This window comes from Gorilla gorilla, chromosome 9, assembly GCF_029281585.2.
Source record: "Gorilla gorilla gorilla isolate KB3781 chromosome 9, NHGRI_mGorGor1-v2.1_pri, whole genome shotgun sequence".
NCBI lineage: Eukaryota > Metazoa > Chordata > Mammalia > Primates > Hominidae > Gorilla > Gorilla gorilla.
In genome coordinates, this window is record NC_073233.2 from 6582792 (window position 1) to 6596974 (window position 14183).

A 14183-nucleotide genomic window follows, 5' to 3' on the forward strand; every position below is an offset into this window, starting at 1 on the left:
TCAAACAACATTTGGGCTTTAGAAGCCTCCCAAGGAGTCCTTGTAAAGAGTCGCGGCCGGGCGCCGTGGCTCACGCCTGTAATCCCGGCACTCTGGGAGGCCGAGACGGGTGGATCATGAGGTCAGGAAATCGAGACCATCATGGCTTACAAGGTGAAACCCAGTCTCTACTAAAAAAAAATACAAAAAAATTAGCCGGACTTGGTGGCGGCAGCCTGCAGTCCCAGCTACTCAGGAGGCCGGGACAGGAGAATGGCATGAACCCGGGAGGCGGAGCTTGCTGTGAGCTGAGATCGCGCCACTGCACTCCAGCCTGGGCGACAGAGCGAGACTCCGCCTCAAAAAAGAAAAAAGAAGAAGAAGAAGAAGAATTGCAACCTAATTTAGTATAGAAACAAACTGAAAATCTGACTTGGGAATGTATCATGGTAACAAATAGCGGCGGTTCAGCCAATCACATCAGCCGAGTGTCAGTCAATGGCCGGCAGCCAGCTGTTCAAAACAAGTTCCAAGAAGGCAAATCTGGGCTGTAACCAGGACTGTAACCAATCCAGCAACCTCTATACCTCACTTCTGTTTTCTGTATGTCACTTTTTTTCTCTGGCTATAAATATAACCCGCACATGTTGTGTGGCAGATCATTCTGAACCATTTTTGGTCTGGACTGCTGCCTGATTCTAGAACCACAAAAAAAAGCCAATTAAAATCTGCAAACCCACATTTGTTGTAATTTTGTATTTTAACAGTTGTGCCCTACAAAAGACATTAAGCTGAAATTAATTAAAAATCATTTATGGTCATGATTAGGTCATAAAAAATTGTCAAACATAACAATTCTTCAAAAAAAGCTAAAAAGTATATTTTAAAAATACTGTTGATGGAAAAAAGAGTGCAAAAGTAGATAGGAAAATTATGTACAAAACTAAAAACAGAGGAGAAATTAAAAGTCAAATAATTGCATCAAACTGGAAACCTAGAAAAAATGGGTGATTTCCTAGTAAAAATACACATTAACAAAATGGGCACTGAAATAAGGCAACTATGAATATACCAGTTAGCACAGAAAAGCTAAGAAAGGTCCTTAAAGATCTCCCAGTGGAAAAAGGCCCCAGGACCATCTGGGTCCATAGCTTAGTGTAAGCTGACTTAACTAAATGTGATTTTACACTCGTGCATTGCATACATATGATGGTGGTCCCATGAGATAAAAATGGAGCTGAAAAATTCCTTCCTAGCCATCTTGTCATAAGCTCATGGCTCAACAAATTACTTTTTCTCTGTTCTGATACCATGAAAGGAAAATAAATCTCAGGACCTCCAAATCACTAAGCCAAGGGAAAAGTCAATCTGGGAGCTATGTCAGGCAAACCTGCCCTCATTCTATTCCTAACTAAGATAGCTACAAAGATAAAAAGCTACATACCTCACTCACAATTTGCCCACAAAGAATTTCCTTTTGGACAAAGGACAGACAGCACTCAAAGTCATCCCTCACCTGAGACAGACGCATATCTGATTGCTTCCTCTGCCCTATTATTTATGTAAAAATGCAGATTCATTGAGCCAGACTAAATTGTGTATTCAGTGGAAGGCTGATGAAGGATTCAAAAGAACGCAACCTTTTGTCTCTAACCTACTTCTGACCTGGAAGCACCCCCACTTCCTGCTTCCAGTTGTCCCGCCTTACTGGGCCAAATGACTGTACATCTTACACGTCTCATGTATCCCTAAAATGTACAAAAGCAAGCTCTACCCTGGCCACCTTGGACACACATCGTCAGGACCTCCTGAGGCTGTGTCACGGGCGTGTTCTTAATCTTGGCAAAATAAGCTTTCTAAATTGACTGAGACCTGTCCCAGATATTCTGGGATCACAATCTACAATCACCATGGTGTTATGGTTGACTACAGCATTCAGTACAGAGACATGCTGTACAGGTTCGTAGCCTGGGAGCAATAGGCTATACTATGTAACTTAGGTGTGGAGTGGGCTACACCATCTAAGTTTTATAAGGACACTCTACAGTGTTCACACAAAGATGAAATCACCTAAGGACACATTTCTCAGAAAGTATAACATCGTTACGAGATGCCTGAGTGTATTTTAAATGGTCAAAGCCTAGGAGAAAAAAAGAAACTTAACTCTTGTTATGGGTTAATAACAAAGCTTAAGAGAGTTAACATATTTCATCTAATCTAAGATGCCAATGATTAAAAGACATTATTTTATGCACCATCACAAATAGGTTGCCAATTAAACTGACTTTCTGAATAACGCACAAATGTGAATTTACTTCTATTAATGCCAGGAAAGTAAAATGAAAAATAAATTATGGTTTTGACATGTTAAAGCAAATACGGCGGGGGTTAGCCTGAGGCCTTCCCTAAGCAAACAGAAACCGAACTTGGAGGCATGTGAACTGACTTAAAAAAATTCACAAACCAACCACAGTCAATGCCAAAAAGCCCAGCAGCCAGTTGGCTGTATGACTAGGGACGCTGAGGGAAGCATCCCCACCACAGGCGGTCGCCTAGCTGGAGCCACTGAGGAGCCTCACTTACGGGCCACCCTAAGAGCTCGAAGCCCCAAGCCGACTTCCGTTCTGGTGCTTCCTGCGTGATTCATGAACCATTCCTTTGCCGAAATAAATTCCGCTTAAATTTATTTTACCTAAAATCCTGCTAACAGACAAAGTCCAGTATTTACACTTAAAATACGGTTGTGAAAACTCACATCTACATCTGGTCTTCAATATTTTTCAAGTACTTTAACACTCTAAGAAAAACGAGCCACTGGAACGCAAATAAAATCAAGTCGTGGGGTGCGCGTCTCCCTGGGGCTCTCCATGTTGCCCTCAGGGTTTCTCCCTTCTCTGTCCCGGATCCACCCCAAACAAACCCAAATTGGTCAAAAATTTAAAAACGAAACAACTCAGGTATGCTGTAATAATGAATAACAAAGCCACTTAATGATGGGCCACTTTGTAAAATAAAATAAATACAACTTGAGAAAGTGGAGCGCGAGGCAGCGCGGCCGCCTCAGCACTGAGCCGGGACGGAAAGCTTTTCCTCACCTTTCCTCGGGCAGCCTCGGGGACCATGAAGCCACAGCTTCCCCAGTCGTTCCTGAGGAGCTGAGGAGAAGGAGGCTGGGTGGTCCCTGGCCACGGTCCCCAGGTGTTCCTATAGAGCCAGCGGCGTCTCCCGAGTGGGTCCTGAGGAGGAGGAGGCTGGGTCCTCTCAGGTGTCCCTGTAGGGATGACGGCGCCTCCTGCGTAGGTCCTGAGGAGGCGGCTCGGCTCCGCCCCCTGGAGCCGCCGGGCTTCTGTGCCGGAACCCGGGCGCCTCTTGAGGTTCTGTGAGGCGGCATCGCGCCCCCTGACGGCCGTCGCAGGCGGTGCAGGATGCTCAGGTGCTCGCGGTTGAGCTGTGGCCTCGCCCCTCCGGTGGATCTCCGAAGTTCACTGTTCTGACAATTACACGCCATGACTTTTGAAAAACCAGCTGAGGCCGGGCGCGGTGGCTCACGCCTGTAATCCCAGCACTTTGGGAGGCCGAGGCGGGCGGATCGCGAGGTCAGGAGATCGAGACCATCCTGGCTAACACGGTGAAACCCCGTCTCTACAAAAAAAAAAAACCAAAAAAAAATTAGCCGGGAGTGGTGGAGGGCGCCTATAGTTCCAGCTACTCGGGAGGCTGAGGCAGGAGAATCGCTTGAACCCGGGAGGGGGAGGTTTCGGGGAGCCTCCTCTAAACAGAAAAGACTGACCCCCAGTCAGTGTTTTATTTTCCCTGATGACCGCAGGCCATGAACTTATGGAACAATAAGGTAATTAGGCTCTTGGACCCAGGGAAGTAGCTCCATGCCACCTGCCCTCATTCGCTGAGCATTTTGGTTTCTCGGATCTGCTACTCAGTTTCCAGTCTCTTCCTCCCTGCCAATGCTGCCAGCGTGCCTCTTCTGCAAGCAGCAACTGCCTTCCACCTTCCATTCTCTACTCTTTAGCCATCATCTGGCTGGACTTTTCAGAATGGACTGCAAAGGAGAATAAACTGGCTGAGTCTGAGGGTGCACTCACGTGCAAAGTTGCAAGCTTTAATGTACCCATCTTGGCAGATTTTGGCTCCTTAGAGTTCTTTCTCATTTGGGGATCTCATGTGCCCTCTGATGAGGTGGGCTCACTGACTGTCTGCGCTGGTGGCATCTGGCAGCACCTTGTCACGTGCACCTAGGTAAGAACCTGGCTGCACCTGATGCTTAGCCAAATGGGGAACTCACAGTTCTGTGTATCAGGTGATGTTTAATCTCTGGAGGTTAATGAACGTGAGGGAGCGATACTGTCTGGGACTCTCCACATACTGCGTCTGAGTCACTGAAGGAAAAGAATGTGGGGTCTGTTTGCTGGGACTGGACACCTCCATAATCACATGCTCCATGAAATGCAGGCAGGAGATCTCGCTTTCTACCTCTGGGATGGGAGTGTGCAGTTTCAGAATGAGACTAGCCCACACAACTGACTCTTTATTTGGGAAAGAGAAATGAAATCAGATGCAGCAATTTAATATCCACTAAGATGATATCTTAATCACAAACACTCTTCTGGTTTTTAGAAATGTGAATGTTATTTACACTAAGTTAAAAAACCTGAATATCCAACAGCATGACACCGACTAAAGAAACACTGGCGCACTCTGGAACCTTGCACACCACTTATTGGCATGGGAACAATGGGAACACGCCTATGCAAAGATGTGCATGGAAATTAGAAGAATGCAACACTGTAGAACAGATGTGACTAGGTGCATGATCAAGAGCACACAAGACCAAGCCTGCCTCTGCACACACAAGACCGCGCCTGAGTCTGCACCACGTGACGGGACCATTGTGGAGCAAGCCGGGGAGATTTTGATGTAGGCAGCAGAGGCGTCACTTAGGGACCAGACCCTAAACAACCCTAACCCTGGACCCTGACCCTACAACAACCCTAACCCCGGACGCTGACCCTAAAACAACCCTAACCCTGGACCCTGACCCTAAAACAAACCTAACCCTGGGCCCTGACCCTAAAACAACCCTAACCCTGGGCCCTGACCCTAAAACAACCCTAACGCTGGGCCCCGACCCTAAAACATCCCTACCCCTGTGCCCTGACCCTCAAACAACCCTAACCCTGAGCCCTGTCCCTGACCCTAAAACAACCCTAACCCTGGCCTGGCCCTGACCCTAAAACAACCCTAACCCTGGGCCCTGGCCCTGAGCCTAAAACCCTAACCCTGGGCCCTGGCCCTGTGCAGAAAACCCTAACCTTGGGCTCTGGCCCTGAGCCTGAAACCCCAACCCTAGGCCCTGGCCCTGAGCCTAAAACCCTAACCCTGGGCCCTGGCCCTGAGCCTAAAACCCTAACCCTGGGCCCTAACACTAAAACAACCATAACCATGGGCCCTGACCCTAAAACAACTCTAACCCTTGGCCCTGACCCTAAAACAACCCCAACCCTGGGCCCTAACCCTAAAACAACACTAACCCTGGGCTCTGACCCTAAAACAACCATAACCCTGGGCCCTGGCCCTGACCCTAAAACAACCCTAACTCTCGGCCCCGGCCATGACCCTAAAACAACCCTAACCCTGAGCCCTGGACCTGACCCTAAAACAACCCTAAACCTGGGCCCTGGCCCTGAGCCTAACACCCTATCCCTGGGCCCTGGACATGAGCCTAAAACCCTAACCCTGGGCCCTGACCCTACAACAACCCTAAACCTGGGCCCTGGCCCTGACCCTAAAACAACCCTAACCCTGGGCCCTAACCCTAACACAACCCAAACCCTGGGCCCTGACCCTAAAACCCTAACCCTGGGCCCTGGCCCTGAGCCTAAAACCTTAACCCTGGGCCCTGGCCCTGAGCCTAAAACCCTAACCCTGGGCCCTGGCCCTGAGCCGAAAACCCTAACCTTGGGCTCGGGCCCTAAGCCTGAAACCCCAACACTGGGCCCTGGCCCTGAGCCTAAAACCCTAACCCTGGGCCCGGGCCCTGAGCCTAAAACCCTAACCCTGGGCCCTAAACCTAAGAGAACCATAACCCTAGGCCCTGACCCTAAAACAACCCTAACCCTGGGCCCTGACCCTAAAACAACCGTAACCCAGGGCCCTGACCCTAAAACAACCCTAACGCTGGGCCCCGACCCTAAAACATCCCTACCCCTGTGCCCTGACCCTAAAACAACCCTAACCCTGGGCCCCGGGCCCTGACCCTAAAGCCCTAACCCTGGGCCCTGGGCCCAGGTCCTAAAGCCCTAACCCTGGGCCCCGGGCCCTGACCCTAAAGCCCTAACCCTGGGCCCCCGGCCCTGCCCCTAAAGCCCTAACCCTGGGCCCCGGGCCCTACCCCTAAAGCCCTAACCCTGGGCCCCGGGCCCTGGCCCTAAAGCCCTAACCCTGGGCGCCGGGCCCCGGCCCTAAAGCCCTAACCCTGGGCCCCGGGCCCCGGCCCTAAAGCCCTAACCCTGGGCCACGGGCCCACGCCCTAAAACCCTAACCCGGGGCCAAGGGCCCTGAGCCTAAAACCCTAACCCTGGGCCCTGGCCCTGAGCCGAAAACCCTAACCTTGGGCTCGGGCCCTAAGCCTGAAACCCCAACCCTGGGCCCTGGCCCTGAGCCTAAAACCCTAACCCTGGGCCCTTGCCCTGAGCCTAAAACCCTAACCCTGGGCCCTAAACCTAAGAGAACCATAACCCTAGGCCCTGACCCTAAAACAACCCTAACCCTGGGCCCTGACCCTAAAACAACTCTAACCCTGGGCCCTGACCCTAAAACAACCCTAACCCTGGGCCCTGACCCTAAAACAACCATAACCCTGGGCCCTGGCCCTGACCCTAAAACAACCCTAACCCTGGGACCTGGCCATGACCCTAAAACAACCATAACCCTGGGCCCTGGCCCTGACCCTAAAACAACCCTAAACCTGGGCCCTGGCCCTGAGCCTAAAACCATAACCCTGGGCCCTGGACCTGAGCCTAAAACCCTAACCCTGGGCCCTGAACCTAAAACAACCCTAACTTTGGGCCCTGGCCCTGACCCTAAAACAACCCTAACCCTGGGCCCTGACCCTAAAACCCTAACCCTGGGCCCTGACCCTAAATCCCTAACCCTGGTCCCTGACCCTAAAAAAACCCTAACTCTGGGCCCTGACCCTAAAACAACCCTAACACTGGGCCCTGACCCTAAAACAACCCTAACCCTGGGCCCTGGCCCTGACCCTAAAACAACCCTAACCCTGGGCCCTGGCCCTGCCCTAAAACAACCCTAACCCTGGGCCCTGGCCCTGAGCCTAAAACCCTAACCCTGGGCCCTGGACCTGAGCCTAAAACCCTAACCGTGGGCCCTGACCCTAAAACAACCCTAACTTTGGGCCCTGGCCCTGACCCTAAAACACCCCTAGCCCTGGGCCCTGGCCCTGACCCTAAAACAACCCTAACCCTGGGCCCTGGCCCTCACCCTAAAACAACCCTAACCCTGGGCCCTGGCCCTGAGCCTAAAACCCTAACCCTGGGCCTTGGCCCTGAGCCGAAAACCCTAACCTTGGGCTCTGGCCCTGAGCCTGAAACCCCAACCCTAGGCCCTGGCCCTGAGCCTAAAACCCTAACCCTGGGCCCTGGCCCTGAGCCTGAAACCCTAACCCTGGGCCCTAACACTAAAACAACCATAACCATGGGCCCTGACCCTAAAACAACCCTAAACCTTGGCCCTGACCCTAAAACAACCCCAACCCTGGGCCCTGACCCTAAAACAAACCTAACCCTGGGCTCTGACCCTAAAACAACCATAACCCTGGGCCCTGGCCCTGACCCTAAAACAATCCTAACCCTGGGCCCTAGCCATGACCCTAAAACAACCATAACCCTGAGCCCTGGACCTGACCCTAAAACAAGCCTAAACCTGGGCCCTGGCCCTGAGCATAAAACCCTATCCCTGGGCCCTGGACCTGAGCCTAAAACCCTAACCCTGGGCCCTGAGCCTAAAACAACCCTAAACCTGGGCCCTGGCCCTGACCCTAAAACAACCCTAACCCTGGGCCCTGACCCTAAAACAACCCTAACCCTGGGCCCTGACCCTAAAACAACCCTAACCCTGGGCCCTGAACCTAAAACAACCCTAACCCTGGGCCCTGACCCTAAAACAACCCTAACCCTGGGCCCTGACCCTAAAACAACCCTAACCCTGGGCCGGGACCCTAAAACAACCCAATCCCTGGGCCCTGACCCTAAAACACCCCTAACCCTGGGCCCTGTCCCTAAAACAACACTAACCCTGGGCCCTGACCCTAAAACAACCCTAACCCTGGGCCCCGACCCTAAAACAACCCTAACTTAGGGCCCCGGGCCCTGACCCTAAAACAACCCTAACCCTGGGCCCCGGGCGCTGACCCTAAAGCCCTAACCCTAAGCCCCGGGCCCTGGTCCTAAAGCCCTAAACCTGGACCCCGGGCCCTGACCCTAAGCCCTAACCCTGGGCCCCGGGCCCTGCCCCCTAAAGCCCTAACCCTGGGCCCCGGGCCCTGGCACTACACCCCTAACCATGGGCCCCGGGCCCTGGCCCTAAAGCCCTAACCCTGGGCCCCGGGCCCTGGCCCTGAAGCCCTAACCCTGGGCCCCGGGCCCTGGCCCTAACGCCCTAACCCTGGGCCACGGGCCCTGGCACTAAAGCCCTAACCCTGGGCCCGGGGCCCTAAGCCTAAAACCCTAACCCTGGGCCCTGGCCTTGAGCCTAAAACCCTAACCCTGGGCCCTGGCCCTCAGCCTAAAACCCTAACCCTGGGCCCTGACCGGGAGCCTAAAACCCTAACCCTGGGACGTGGCCCTGAGCCTAAAACCCTAACCCTGGGCCCTGGCCCTGAGCATAAAACCTTAACCCTGGGCCCTGACCCTAAAACAACCCTAACCCTGGGCCCTGACCCTAAAACAACCCTAACCCTGGGCCCTGACCCTAAAACAACCCTAACCCTGGGCCCTGACCCTAAAACAACCCTAACCCTGGGCCCTGACGCTAAAACAACCCTAACCCTGGGCCCTGACCCTAAAACAACCCTAACCCTGGGCCCTGACCCTAAAACAACCCTAACCCTGGGCCCTGACCCTAAAACAACCCTAACCCTGGGCCCTGACCCTAAAACAACCCTAACCCGGGGCCCTGACCCTGAAACAACCCTAACCCTGGGCCCTGACCCTAAAACCCGAACCCTGGGCCCTGGCCCTGAGCCTAAAACCCTATCTCTGGTCCCTGGCCCTGAGCCTAAAACCCTAACCCTGGGCACTGGCCCTGAGCCTAAAACCCTATCTCTGGTCCCTGGCCCTGAGCCTAAAACCCTAACCCTGCGCCCTGGCCCTGAGCCTAAAACCTTAACCCTGGGCCCTGGCCCTGAGCCTAAAACCCTAACCCTGGGCCCTGGCCCTAAGCCGAAAACCCTAACCTTGGGCTCTGGCCCTGAGTCTGAAACCCCAACCCTGGGCCCTGGCCCTGAGCCTAAAACCCTAACCCTGGGCCCTGGCCCTGAGCCTAAAACCCTAACCCTGGGCCCTAAACCTAAGAGAACCATAACCCTAGGCCCTGACCCTAAAACAACCCTAACCCTGGGCCCTGACCCTAAAACAACCCTAACCCTGGGCCCTGACCCTAAAACGACCCTAACCCTGGGCCCTGACCCTAAAACAACCATAACCCTGGGCCCTGGCCATGACCCTAAAACAACCCTAACCCTGGGACTTGGCCATGACCCTAAAACAACCATAACCCTGGGCCTTGGCCCTGACCCTAAAACAACCCTAACCCTGGGCCCTGGCCCTGAGCCTAAAACCCTAACCCTGGGCCCTGGCCCTGAGCCGAAAACCCTAACCTTGGGCTCTGGCCCTGAGCCTGAAACCCCAACCCTAGTCCCTGGCCCTGAGCCTAAAACCCTAACCCTGGGCCCTGGCCCTGAGCCTAAAACCCTAACAATGGGCCCTAACACTAAAACAACCATAACCATGGGCCCTGACCCTAAAACAACCCTAACCCTTGGCCCTGATCCTAAAACAACCCCAACCCTGGGCCCTGACCCTAAAACAACCCTAACCCTGGGCTCTCACTCTAAAACAACCATAACCCTGGGCCCTGGCCCTGACCCTAAAACAACCCTAACCCTGGGCCCTAGCCATGACCCTAAAACAACCCTAACCCTGGGCCCTGACACTGAGCCTAAAACCCTAACCTTGGGCTCTGGCCCTGAGCCTGAAACCCCAATCCTGGGCCCTGGCCCTGAGCCTAAAACAACGCTAACCCTGGGCCCTGGCCCTGACCCTATAACAACCCTAACGCTGGGCCCTGACCCTAAAACACCCCTAACCCTGGGCCCTGACCCTAAAACAACACTAAACCTGGGCCCTGACCCTAAAATAACACTAACCATGGGCCCTGACCCTAAAACAACACTAACCCTGGGCCCTGACCCTAAAACAACCCTAACTTAGGGCCCCGGGCCCTGACCCTAAAACAACCCTAACCCTGGGCCCCGGGCCCTGACCCTAAAGCCCTAACCCTGGGCCCCGGGCCCTGCCCCTAAAGCCCTAACCCTGGGCCCCGGGCCCTGCCCCTAAAGCCCTAACCCTGGGCCCCGGGCCCTGGCCCTAAAGCCCTAACCCTGGGCGCCGGGCCCTGGCCCTAAAGCCCTAACCCTGGGCCCCGGGCCGTGGCCCTAAAGCCCTAAACCTGGGCCCCGGGCCCTGGCCCTAAAGCCCTAACCCTGGGCCACGGGCCCTGGCCCTAAAACCGTAACCCTGGGCCAGGGGCCCTGAGCCTAAAACCCTAACCCTGGGCCCTGGCCCTGAGCCTAAAACCCTAACCCTGGGACCTGGCCCTGAGCCTAAAACCCTAACCCTGGGCCCAGGCCCTGAGCCTAAAACCCTAACCCTGGGCCCTGGCCCTCAGCCTAAAACCCTAACCCTGGGCTCTGGCCCTGAGCCTGAAACCCCAACCCTGGGCCCTGGACCTGAGCCTGAAACCCTAACCCTGGGCTCTAACCCTAAAACAAACCTAACCATGGGCCCTGACCCTAAAACAACCCTAACCCTGGGCCCTGGCCCTCACCCTAAAACAACCCTAACCCTGGGCCCTGGCCCTGATCCGAAAACCCTAACCTTGGGCTCTGGCCCTGAGCCTGAAACCCCAACCCTAGGCCCTGGCCCTGAGCCTAAAACCCTAAGCCTGGGCCCTGGCCCTGAGCCTGAAACCCTAACCCTGGGCCCTAACACTAAAACAACCATAACCATGGGCCCTGACCCTAAAACAACCCTAAACCTTGGCCCTGACCCTAAAACAACCCCAACCCTGGGCCCTGACCCTAAAACAAACCTAACCCTGGGCTCTGACCCTAAAACAACCATAACCCTGGGCCCTGGCCCTGACCCTAAAACAATCCTAACCCAGGGCCCTAGCCATGACCCTAAAACAACCATAACCCTGAGCCCTGGACCTGACCCTAAAACAAGCCTAAACCTGGGCCCTGGCCCTGAGCATAAAACCCTATCCCTGGGCCCTGGACCTGAGCCTAAAACCCTAACCCTGGGCCCTGAGCCTAAAACAACCCTAAACCTGGGCCCTGGCCCTGACCCTAAAACAACCCTAACCCTGGGCCCTGACCCTAAAACAACCCTAACCCTGGGCCCTGACCCTAAAACAACCCTAACCCTGGGCCCTGAACCTAAAACAACCCTAACCCTGGGCCCTGACCCTAAAACAACCCTAACCCTGGGCCCTGACCCTAAAACAACCCTAACCCTGGGCCGGGACCCTAAAACAACCCAATCCCTGGGCCCTGACCCTAAAACACCCCTAACCCTGGGCCCTGTCCCTAAAACAACACTAACCCTGGGCCCTGACCCTAAAACAACCCTAACCCTGGGCCCCGACCCTAAAACAACCCTAACTTAGGGCCACCGGGCCCTGACCCTAAAACAACCCTAACCCTGGGCCCCGGGCGCTGACCCTAAAGCCCTAACCCTAAGCCCCGGGCCCTGGTCCTAAAGCCCTAAACCTGGACCCCGGGCCCTGACCCTAAGCCCTAACCCTGGGCCCCGGGCCCTGCCCCCTAAAGCCCTAACCCTGGGCCCCGGGCCCTGCCCTCTAAAGCCCTAACCCTGGGCCCCGGGCCCTGGCCCTAAAGCCCTAAACCTGGGCCCCGGGCCCTGGCGCTACAGCCCTAACCCTGGGCCCCGGGCCCTGGCCCTAAAGCCCTAACCCTGGGCCCCGGGCCCTGGCCCTGAAGCCCTAACCCTGGGCCCCGGGCCCTGGCCCTAACGCCCTAACCCTGGGCCACGGGCCCTGGCCCTAAAGCCCTAACCCTGGGCCCGGGGCCCTAAGCCTAAAACCATAACCCTGGGCCCGGGGCCCTAAGCCTAAAACCCTAACCCTGGGCCCTGGCCCTCAGCCTAAAACCCTAACCCTGGGCCCTGGCCCGGAGCCTAAAACCCTAACCCTGGGACGTGGCCCTGACCCTAAAACCCTAACCCTGGGCCCTGGCCCTGAGCATAAAACCTTAACCCTGGGCCCTGACCCTAAAACAACCCTAACCCTGGGCCCTGACCCTAAAACAACCCTAACCCTGGGCCCTGACCCTAAAACAACCCTAACCCTGGGCCCTGACGCTAAAACAACCCTAACCCTGGGCCCTGACCCTAAAACAACCCTAACCCTGGGCCCTGACCCCAAAACAACCCAAACCCTGGGCCCTGACCCTAAAACAACCCTAACCCGGGGCCCTGACCCTAAAACAACCCTAACCCTGGGCCCTGACCCTAAAACCCTAACCCTGGGCCCTGACCCCGAGCCTAAAACCCTATCTCTGGTCCCTGGCCCTGAGCCTAAAACCCTAACCCTGCGCCCTGGCCCTGAGCCTAAAACCTTAACCCTGGGCCCTGGCCCTGAGCCTAAAACCCTAACCCTGGGCCCTGGCCCTAAGCCGAAAACCCTAACCTTGGGCTCTGGCCCTGAGTCTGAAACCCCAACCCTGGGCCCTGGCCCTGAGCCTAAAACCCTAACCCTGGGCCCTGGCCCTGAGCCTAAAACCCTAACCCTGGGCCCTAAACCTAAGAGAACCATAACCCTAGGCCCTGACCCTAAAACAACCCTAACCCTGGGCCCTGACCCTAAAACAACCCTAACCCTGGGCCCTGACCCTAAAACGACCCTAACCCTGGGCCCTGACCCTAAAACAACCATAACCCTGGGCCCTGGCCATGACCCTAAAACAACCCTAACCCTGGGACTTGGCCATGACCCTAAAACAACCATAACCCTGGGCCTTGGCCCTGACCCTAAAACAACCCTAACCCTGGGCCCTGGCCCTGAGCCTAAAACCCTAACCCTGGGCCCTGGCCCTGAGCCGAAAACCCTAACCTTGGGCTCTGACCCTGAGCCTGAAACCCCAACCCTAGGCCCTGGCCCTGAGCCTAAAACCCTAACCCTGGGCCCTGGCCCTGAGCCTAAAACCCTAACAATGGGCCCTAACACTAAAACAACCATAACCATGGGCCCTGACCCTAAAACAACCCTAACCCTTAGCCCTGACCCTAAAACAACCCCAACCCTGGGCCCTGACCCTAAAACAACCCTAACCCTGGGCTCTCACTCTAAAACAACCATAACCCTGGGCCCTGGCCCTGACCCTAAAACAACCCTAACCCTGGGCCCTAGCCATGACCCTAAAACAACCCTAACCCTGGGCCCTGACACTGAGCCTAAAACCCTAACCTTGGGCTCTGGCCCTGAGCCTGAAACCCCAATCCTGGGCCCTGGCCCTGAGCCTAAAACAACGCTAACCCTGGGCCCTGGCCCTGACCCTATAACAACCCTAACGCTGGGCCCTGACCCTAAAACACCCCTAACCCTGGGCCCTGACCCTAAAACAACACTAAACCTGGGCCCTGACCCTAAAACAACACTAACCATGGGCCCTGACCCTAAAACAACACTAACCCTGGGCCCTGACCCTAAAACAACCCTAACTTAGGGCCCCGGGCCCTGACCCTAAAACAACCCTAACCCTGGGCCCCAGGCCCTGACCCTAAAGCCCTAACCCTGGGCCACGGGCCCAGGTCCTAAAGCGCTAACCCTGGGCCCCGGGCCCTGACCCTAAAGCCCTAACCCTGGGCCCC

At 55.4% G+C, this 14183-nt stretch overlaps 1 protein-coding gene across 1 annotated transcript in view; it reads right to left on the reverse strand.

Moving 5' to 3' along the window:
• LOC129525421 (uncharacterized) overlaps positions 1-14183 on the reverse strand; it is a 166923-nt gene that overhangs the window by 93018 nt on the left and 59722 nt on the right. Inside the window, exon 3 of the mRNA XM_063710836.1 lies at positions 3075-3621. Coding sequence (XP_063566906.1) covers positions 3075-3101 — 27 coding nt within the window. The 5' untranslated portion in view covers positions 3102-3621. The remainder of the gene's footprint in view (positions 1-3074; positions 3622-14183) is intronic.